General features: G+C 39.7%; 1 protein-coding gene across 1 annotated transcript in view; it reads right to left on the reverse strand.

Moving 5' to 3' along the window:
- The window catches only part of LOC106571106 (B-cell lymphoma/leukemia 11B), a 52,814-nt gene extending 50,188 nt beyond the window's left edge, over positions 1-2,626 (reverse strand). Inside the window, exon 1 of the mRNA XM_014143783.2 lies at positions 1,591-2,626. Coding sequence (XP_013999258.1) covers positions 1,591-1,654 — 64 coding nt within the window. The 5' untranslated portion in view covers positions 1,655-2,626. The remainder of the gene's footprint in view (positions 1-1,590) is intronic.
- Between the last annotated feature and the right edge of the window lie 7,822 nt (positions 2,627-10,448).

Here is a 10,448-nt window from a genome sequence, read left to right on the forward strand (position 1 = left end):
AGATTTTCCGAAGATTACATCATAAACCTCTGTTATGAATTAGCTAGATTAGGCCACTATGAAATTGGATTTAAGAACGGGAGAGAGCGCTGGGAAAACTCTGGATTTATTTAACTGATTTCAAATGTGATTATGTGACGTATTTTACTCATATGCCCACAACAATCTTCAATCAGATGTAATCTATAACATATCGGTTCGGGGTTGGGAAATTCACTTCGATTAACTACTGATGATTACGGCATTAAATGAAGGCCTGCCTACCCGAATCCACCAGCCTTGAATCCACGACGAGAAGCAAATCGTTTTCAAGCATTTTGTTGACGTTGGTGGTACATTAGATACCTCGTCCTTTTCCAGTATAAGTTATTATAGGCCTAGCAGACGGCTGAACATAAGCTAATTCTTCACAACCTTGATCCACATGCTCTTTTTCTCTCCCAATAACTTGGTATCCAAATATTGTGCAGTCCTACAATGCACAATATGCCGATAATACCCGCAGGAACAGCAGAAGCTCCGGCCAAAAGAAAGAAACGATTAGACTGCATAGAATAATTATAGAATCAATATGCACCTGCATGTCACGCTGACATAAATACATAGTTTTAATATAGCAGAAAGGGGTATAGGAAATACAATTCTCGAAATGCATGATTGAATGGGCTAACTTAAATTATAAAGGATTTCAGGGAAATCATGAAGATACTACATTTCACGGACTGATCAAGGAATTATGGATGTCTTATAAGTATTGTTGTTGTTGTTGTTGTTGTGTGTGTGTGTGTGTGTGTGTGTGTGTGTGTGTGTGTGTGTGTGTGTGTGTGTGTGTGTGTGTGTGTGTGTGTGTGATATGGCGTTATGCACAACTAAAGTCTAATTGCATTTATTTTAAAGCCATCCAAGCAAACAGGACGACATGTTATTTATCCTCGCACACAGTAGTCTATGAGTGTCACATGTATTCTCAACAAATTGTACTTTAAAACACAAGTGCAATTTTGGTTAATTAATTTCAATAAAACAATGCCTAATTGCCACTTGGCAGTTAGCCACAGGGACAGAAATGTATAATTCAACAATATGCTATTAGAATGAATAAATGCATTATCTTTACATTTGGAATTGTAAAATGTGAAATAAAATAGTACGTTTTTGTTGCACAATTATTTTGGTTTTAAATGTGAATTCATTATTGGTTAAATACGCCCGAAACATGAACCTATAAAGGCTGGTTAGAACCATGAATGCACGCTCGATGTTTTTCAGGACATCAGTAGGTCCTTACAAATAAAGTTATTCTGGACTTTTGATTTTTCAGGTTCTTGCAAAGACTGCTTAAAAATCAGACCATTCCACCCCTCTTGCAAAGATATAAAAAAAGTGGTTTGCATTAAACATAAATAGCTATGCTATAGAATAAGATACGTGTTTAAAATGTATCTTACTTGCTCCAGTATTACACCGTAAACATGAAGGCCTAAATTCATCCTAATAATTGCGCGTGATAATGGTAATTTCATCTGGTATATAATATGCAAAATTCACATATTTAGGCTATCAATTGATCTATAAGGTGATCATACTCACGTCGTATCGTTTCTCTTTGCGACAGTGGTAGGTGCTGAGGGTTCCCCTGCTTGCGACGGGACATTGCCCCTGCATCTACTCTGGCATCGCCCGGAGACCTGCGCTTGGGGTCGGCTTGCTCCGTGATGATCCTCCGCTGGTCTGGTGCCCGGTAACTTTTTCAAATTGCTTCAATTCAGACGATTTAACAAATCTACTGTAAGTGAAAATGAGCCTAGTGTGTTTGTATTGTGGTTGTTGAAAGGCGGGTAAAAACCGTTGGTCAATTGTCCAGTTCTCTTATCGCATAATCACTCACCCTAAACGCAACACCTGGAATTGCCAAAGGAAGCTTTAGGATACAACAGAAACATGCAGGTGCATGCAAATATTTCTGTAAGGTTATGTTTTGTTAATAACAGCAATGGATATTGTAATAATTGCAGAGAATAACGATCATTTAAATTCCCGACGAGGTGCCCTCTTCTGCAGCGCGTTGACAACTGGGGTAGCCTACGGTGCATGCCACTCTTCGACCGATGGGTCAAAATTCGATTCAACTGTCACCTCTTCTTCTCCTCTGATATGTTCTTAAATAATTATAACAAATTAGCTACTAATTTACGTGATGTGAGCTTTGGCCCCATTCAGTCCTCGCGGCGCGCGTCTTGGCAACGGTGAACGGAATGGCATGGAACTGTACGCTCTAAGAGTTGAGGGGGGAGACGGAGACAACAGACAGTTACAGCCAAACACCTCCTCTTTCTCTCATTCCAAACAGCGGAGGTCCAGTGTTTCCGTCTTGTTGCTTTGGGAGGACCCCTTCGTGTGTGTGTGTGTGTGTGGCTGGGGTTGCCTCCGTACAATGGGATAAGAATTCAAGTTCAAGTGCGGACGTGACGTTGCGTCCACGCTGAGAGAGACATTAGTGGGACTTGGGGGCAGTGGGGGCGACTAGCGGTGATTCGCGTGCCCATTGGCTTACCTGGAGTGTGCGCGTTTGGCGCGTGCGGTAAGGAATCAAATGGACACAGCGCGAGGAAACCAAAGCAACCCGTGCGCGCATGCAGCGCAGGCAAACCCGTTCCAAATCGCTTTCACAATGAGATGAAATGAGATGATGGCAAATCATGTAACAGATTTCAAGGTGGATTTTGAAAAAGCTTTAAACTGTCAATAAGGCTACTTTGAGCCTGAGTAATTTGAAGACTGGGGTTATGCGGTAAGCATAGAAGTGATTTGATCCAAATTAGATTTGATTCTACATTCAATAGGCTACCGACATTCGCTTTGCGTAAATGCGATAGCAATTTTTCTTTAAGATTATGTTTATCACTAATGCAGTGTTTCAGTTGTTTATCATTTTGCTAATATGTAAAATAAGACACGAAGGCCTACATAAAAAAATGCTGTGCCAAAAATAACATTAGGCTATAATTAATTGAGGCATTACTGCAATAATACATAATAAAAAAACATCCCATTGTTATGAGGACAGTATATTTAAATGTTGTGCATTATACCCTCTCAGACATGTTGGCCTATAATGATTCTTGAATTAATTGAGGTAGCAAACATTTCATATTTAAAACAATAACAATTTATGAGAAAGCAGTCCATTGTTACATGTATAACAATAGACAGACATACTGCACAGGTATGTGAAAAGGGAAATCTCCCCTGTGTTTGTCTGTGTTCTACACATTAATCTCCACCTTGTTGTGAAGCAACAGTACCCTCTGTTGGCATGACGACGCTAGCCTCCTCTGACGTTCCTCTGTGGCTGTGTGTCACTTTATTGGGTTTCATTGTACAATATGTGCATTATTAGCGAGTCTCAGAACAGTTGATCTCTCATCTGTCACATTTCCTCACATCATTTCTCCTTTAAAATGCCACTTAATTTTCCATAATAGGGATTTCTATACCAATTTAAATAATTCCTATTTGGACAGGATGATCAGGTCAGTCAAGTACTATGGCCTCCTTGAGGAAAAAACCCCCCCACCTTCAATAACATTAAAGTTTAATGTTCTCTGGTCATCATAGATTGGATGATGAAACTGAATGACCCACTTGAGAGACATGGTGTATAAAGGTAAACACCAGATTCCAATTATTCCAGACTGTTTGTAACATTCTTTCAGATAAATGCATGCACTTAAATGGTTTTAGCGCTTCATACATGTAGATTTCCTAGGACCTCATCTTTGACTATCCAGTCATGCCCCAATTAGTGTAAAAGAGGAGCATCTTTAATCTAATGAAGTATCATGTAAGTACTATAGCATACTAATTGCTATATTGTTCAATACGAATGAGGACATTTTAGTGAGTGCAAAATGTAGTATGATCAAATTAAGTATGATCAAATTAAGTATGATCAAATGAAAATGAACTTCATGTGGACACAATTTCCATTTCAGATCAACCGAGCCAATGGTATACAACATTTATTATAGGCTGCTATGAATATTACATGAAAGTACATTTTAAGAGCATTAGAAGTCTGATTGCTTGAGGCCAGGCCTATGGGACGTCCGGGACAGTCATTATTTATATAAATGAAATGTCATATCAGCTCTGTCTCAAATCAACATAACCTCAGAAGACCCTAACGTAGAAACAGCGTACGGAAATCTAATAGGTAATCCATGTGTGTTGTCAACAAGCAGAGCATTTTGACAAGAGCGCATTGTACACAGAGTGACTGGTATCTATATATACGTTTGTATATTTTAACAGACAGGTCAATTAAGAGCAGATTCTCATTTACAAGAATTCTCTGTTTAACCGTTTCTATAGCTATTTTTATTTGATCTAGTCCATTAACATTGTTACTTGATAATTCTGCTGACTTCCATAACCTATTTTTATTTGATCTAGTCCATTAACATTGTTACTTGATAATTCTGCTGACTTCCATAACCTATTTATTTTCTATTGTTACTCTTTTTATAATGTAACTTGTGCTTTGGTATTATGTATCAACACATCATGCCAATAAAGGACATTTAAATTTAAATTGATAGACAGAGTGACTGAGAGAAAGAGACAGACAGAAAGAAAGAAAGAAAGAGAGCGACAGAGAGAGAGACAGACAGATACATATATAGACAGATATATAAATATATATATAAATATATATACAGTGCATTCGGTGCATTCGGAAGCTATTCAGACCCCTTGAATTGTTCCATATTTTGTTACGTTACAGACTTATTCTAAAATGGAATAAATACTTTTTTTAAATCATCAATCTACATACAATAACACATAATGACAAAGTGAAAACAGGTTTTTAGAATTGTTTGTACATTTATTACAAATAAAAACAGAAATATCTTATTTACATAAGTGTTCAGACCCTTTGCTATGAGACTCGAAATTGAGCTCAGGTGCATCCTGTTTCCATTGATCATCCTTGAGATTGATCATCCAGGAGTCCACCTGTGGTTAAATTCAATTGATTGAACATGATTTGGAAAGGCACACACCTGTCTATATAAGGTCCCACAGTTGACAGTGCATGTCAGAGCAAAAACTAAGCCATCAGGTGGAAGGAATTGTGTCGAGGCACAGATCTGGGAAAGGGTACCAAAAAATGTCTGTAGCATTGAAGGTCCCCAAGAACACAGTGGCCTTCATCAATCTTTTAATTCTTTAATTTTTATTGAACTTTTATTTAACTAGGCAAGTCAGTTAAGAACAAATTCGTATTCTTCTTTGTAACCACCAAGACTCTTCACAGACTATCCGCCTGACCAAACTGAGCAATCGGGGGAGAAGGGCCTTGGTCAGGGAGGTGACCAAGAACCCGATGGTCACTCTGACAGAGCTCCAGTAAAAGGCACATGTCAGCCACTTGGAGTTTGCCAAAAGGCACCTAAAGGACTCTCAGACCAAGAGAAACAAGATTCTCTGGTCTGATGAAATCAAGATTGAACTCTTTGAACTAAATGCCATGCGTTCCATCTGGTGGAAACCTAGAACCATCCCTACGGTGAAGCATGGTGGTGGCAGTATCATGCTGTGGTGATGTTTTTCAGCAGCAGGAACTGGAAGACTAGTCAGGATCGAGGGAAAGATCAACAGAGCAAAGTACAGAGAGATCCTTGATGAAAACCTGCTCCAGAGCGCTCGGGACCTCAGACTGGGGCGAAGGTTCACTTTCCAACAGGACGACCCTAAGCACACAGCCAAGATAACGCAGGATTGGCTTCGGGACAAGTCTCTGAATGTCCTTGAGTGGCCCAGCCAGAGCCCGGACATGAACCCGATCAAACATCTCTGGAGAGACCTGAAAATAGCTGTGTAGCGACGCTCCCCATCCAACCTGACAGAGCTTGAGAGGATCTGCAGAGAAGAAAGGGAGAAACTCCCCAAATACAGGTGTGCCAAGCTTGTAGCGTCATATACTCAAGAAGACTCAAGGCTGTAATCACTGGCAAAGGTGCTTAACAAAGTACTGAGTAAAGTGTCTGAATAATTATGTAAATGTAATATTTTCATTTATTTTTATACATTTGCAAAATGTTCTAAAAACCAGTTTTTGCTTTGTCATTATGGGGTATTGTGATGTCATTATGGGGTATTGTGATGTCATTATGGGGCGTTGTGATGTCATTATGGGGTATTGTGTGTAGATTGATGAGGTGGAAAAAACATTGAATCCATTTTAGAATAAGGCTGTAACGTAACAAAATGTGGAAAATGTTGAGGTGTCTGAATACTTTCCAAATGCACTCGAAATATATACACACACAGTATAGAGAGAGAGAGCGAGAAAGAGAGAGCGAGAAAGAGAGAGTGAGAGAAAGAGAGAAACAGAGAGAGAAGTTACACACTCTTACCATGATCCCTACGGCTCCCTGAGTCCCAGCTCCCTGATCCTTACCCCTTGGGTTCCTCAATAAAACATCAGTATAGCTCCATGATGGCGGATCGCTGTTGGCTCGGGGCAAAGACAGTTATAGCCCGGTAGCATCGGGCCAAGACACCACAACATACTGCTTGTGGACTCAGGAAAGTTTTTAAGTCCAAAGTGTTGCTTCTGAGGAGACAAGTTTTGCGTATCAGCGTTGTGTGAGTACTGTGTTAGGGAAAGACCATGAGAGTAGAGTAAGTGAAACACTGGAGGGCATTCAACACAGGGAATGGGAAATGACTGTAAAGCTAAGGGCGTTAAGGGCTTTACAGTAAGGGCTGAAAATGTACAGTATGGTCATGGAAAGGCTATTGAATAATAACATAACATACGTGCATTAATGCAATCTGTCAATTAACATTTCCAAAGATCATGGGATCTCTACAGAGTCCCAATTGTAATAGCAAAAAAAACCATCAAAGCAGCCAAGTGCAATGTGATTTACGGTGAGCTCCAAAAGTATTGGGACAGAGACACATTGCTGGTTGTTGTGGCTCTGTACTCCAGCACTTTGGAATTGAAATGTTACAACATAATTGACTCCAAATTGACTCAATAGATTATTTATCATTCATTTCTATTGGGCACAAAATAATCTGAAACACATCAAAAACAAACAGCAAATGCATCCAACGAGTTTGACTACAAGCTGTATGTAGTCATTGTGTGCTAGGAATATGGCCCCAAATACTAAACTTCTGACTACTTTAATACACATACTGTATAAGTGCATTTGTTCCAATACTAATTGTCCTCTAAAATTGGGGACTATGTACAAAAAGTGCTGTAATTTCTAAACAGTTCACCCGATATGGACGAAAATACCCTCAATTTAAAGCTGACAGTCTGCAGTTTAACCTCATAGTTGTTGTATCATTTCAAATCCAAAGTGCTGGAGTACAGAGCCAAAACAACAACAACAAAAACTTGGAGCTCACAGTATAGGTTAAATAATTTAACATCATGTGAAAAAGGACAATGAGAAAACAAAGAGAGGTTCACTGTAGGGACACATCACGGTTAATAGGAATATTGCTCTGGGATTTGCTTATAGTGCCTCATTATGCAGTGTTTAATATTAATAAAGAGGAAAGGAGTATATTATTCATGGGATTATTTACTGTGTATGGAATGTGTGTGTGTGTGTGTGTGTGTGTGTGTGTGTGTGTGTGTGTGTGTGTGTGTGTGTGTGTGTGTGTGTGTGTGTGTGTGTGTGTGTGTGTGTGTGTGTGTGTGTGTGTGTGTCCTACGGCCTGAGTGACAGATTAAGATCTCTTGCTGTGGGCAACAAACTACCAGACAAGACTTGCAACAGTGGCCCATGGCAAACAATGTGACAACTCTTCCCACAGTTAATAGGCTTTTGTCTGAGAAGGGGTTAATAATTCATGCAGATTCCAGATTTTAATTGGGATTAAGTAAATGTTTCAAAACTGTCTGTTCTCTGGGAGTTGGGCGATAGATTCACATAGAGATAATGGGAAGAGATGAGCGAGGCTATTGGGAGCCGATTGCCTCATGTTCTTGGACACACATTAGTTGTGACAGGGGCAATTTATTTCCTTCCTTCAACCAAATACAAATCAGATGATTTTGTTTGACTGAAACTTGAGTGATGGAGAAAGAGTTTCTTTCACCATTCTAGTCAACTCTGAAATTGCAAACACATTGCCAAATACGGACTGATGTATTAGTCAAATCTATCAACTTGATTGTGCAGACGGCCGAGTTTGTCCCTCAATGAATAATGTGATATCTGTAATGTCTTCAGTAAAAGAGGCAACTAGACAATCCAAAGCAAACAATATATATTTATCAAATTGTCCAGTAGTAAATGAATGCATTGACTCCAGTGGCGATTTTCACCCCCCGTAAAAACAATTCCCAGGACATAGACATATCTGATATGGGCAGAAAGCTTAAATTCTTGTTAATCAAACTGCACTGTCCAATTTACAGTAGCTATTACAGTGAACGAATACCATGCTATTGTTTGAGGAGTGTGCACAATTATGAACTTAAAAATGTATTAATACAACATTTTGAACAGATATGCAATGGTTCATTGGATCAGTCTAAAACTCTGCACATACACTGCTGCCATCTAGTGGCCAAAATCTAAATTGCGCCTGGGATGGAATAATGCATTATGGTCTTTCTCTTGCATTTCGAAGATGATGGTACAAAAAACAAACATGTTTTTTTCTTTGTATTATCTTTCACCAGATCTAATGTGTTATATTCTCCTACATTAATTTCACATTTCCACAAACTTCAAAGTGTTTCGTTTCAAATGGTATCAAGAATATTCATATCCTTGCTTCAGGTCCTAAGCTACAGGCAGTTAGATTTGGGTATGTCATTTTAGGCTAAAATTTAAAAAAAAGGGTCCGATCCTTTAACATGAAAATATCAATTGGGTAAACTCAATCAAAAAAGCTCATATGCATCATAACCACTACACACACAAACGTTATAACATTCGGTTATGATCAGTTTACTTCCCATAGTAAAATTCTGCATGGGTCTACAATATTTCTTAATTGTTACAGTATTGGGACGCAGCCAAAACACTGTTCTGAGTGGGCCTGTCTGTTACCAACATGCTCCAGTTAAGATTAAAGCAACAAGGTTTATAAAGTTACTCCCTCTCTTCATCTACTGTATAGTTCCAGTTCCATGGGTATAACAGTCTGACATCAAACATAAACAACAAGCCACGTCGTATAGCTTCCTCAAAACAGATGTTAGCCACTGCTTCTATTCACCACCAACCACAGTTGAAACTTTTTTTCCAGCTTGCTTTATTTTAATGGATGGCCTTTCAATGTTTAGTGGCTGATGAGCGCCTAGACATTTTATCTCTACATTTCCTTCATAATGCTAAGTTTGAAAATGATTTGCTAGGATATAATCAGCATAGTAACTTTTTAGCTGGCCATGGTAAACAATGAAGTTGACACACATCAGTCCAATCAAAGTTACCGGAGAAAAGACGCTGACTTATCTGTGGCCAATGACCTTGAGCCTCCTTGGATGGGCACTGCCAATGTAACGCTATGGCAGCACCCAAGGGGGCAGAAGCTCCCTGGCCCTCAGTGTGCTCTCCCAGTAAGTTCTGCGGTCTTGTGAGTGACATCACCCTGAGACAATCCATCGCAACCAAAGAAGATCTACGATGCCTTCGCTCTGTGCTTACTCTGGCTGCCCTTCCGCCACAGAAGGCACTGAGCGAGGGTGAAACTGCTGCGTTCTGGAACTACCTTACTCTAATAAAATGTATCAAAACAATAATATGACAGAGAGGAGTCGAGTATGCTGCTTATTAACTCAAGCAATGACTTTATTTACATTGTTTGCTAGCTGCTATCATATAATATTGAGACACTAATGTATGCCAGCATTACATGCAAAACAGCGCCATCATCTGGACAGTGGCGGGGCTGTGGCCCACTTGCCCTGAATGACACATCGCCACTGATTGATTGATTCATTCATGAACTCGGACTGACCATTGAACTCCTCTTACTGAGGTATAATAAGAATTGGTGACCGTGTCCAAAATGTCCGACCTGTTGTTTTCAAGGTAATCTACTAAGGTTTTATACGCCGATTCATGGACCGTCTATATCCGGGTTGCATCCTGTTATACGGACCAACATCACATGCGCACTAGCACTCATCATGCTTTCACGACAATTGGGAACTCAGAAAACAAACGAGGTCAAATCATGACGTCAGTGTTCTTCAGGTCGGAAAGTCGGAGCTATAGAAAGAGGCCAGACTTGGATTTCCGAGTTGGATGACCTTTCAAAACGAATTTACCCAGTCAGAGCTCGTTTTTTTCTGAGTTTCCAGTTGTCATGAACGCATTGAATTCGGAAGTCAGAGATTCCCCAGTCCCCAGTTGTTTTGAACGCTGTATCAGTGCACACAGGGAGCAGCGTGAGCA

This window comes from Salmo salar, chromosome ssa15 (genome assembly GCF_905237065.1).
Source record: "Salmo salar chromosome ssa15, Ssal_v3.1, whole genome shotgun sequence".
In the NCBI taxonomy this organism is placed as follows: domain Eukaryota; kingdom Metazoa; phylum Chordata; class Actinopteri; order Salmoniformes; family Salmonidae; genus Salmo; species Salmo salar.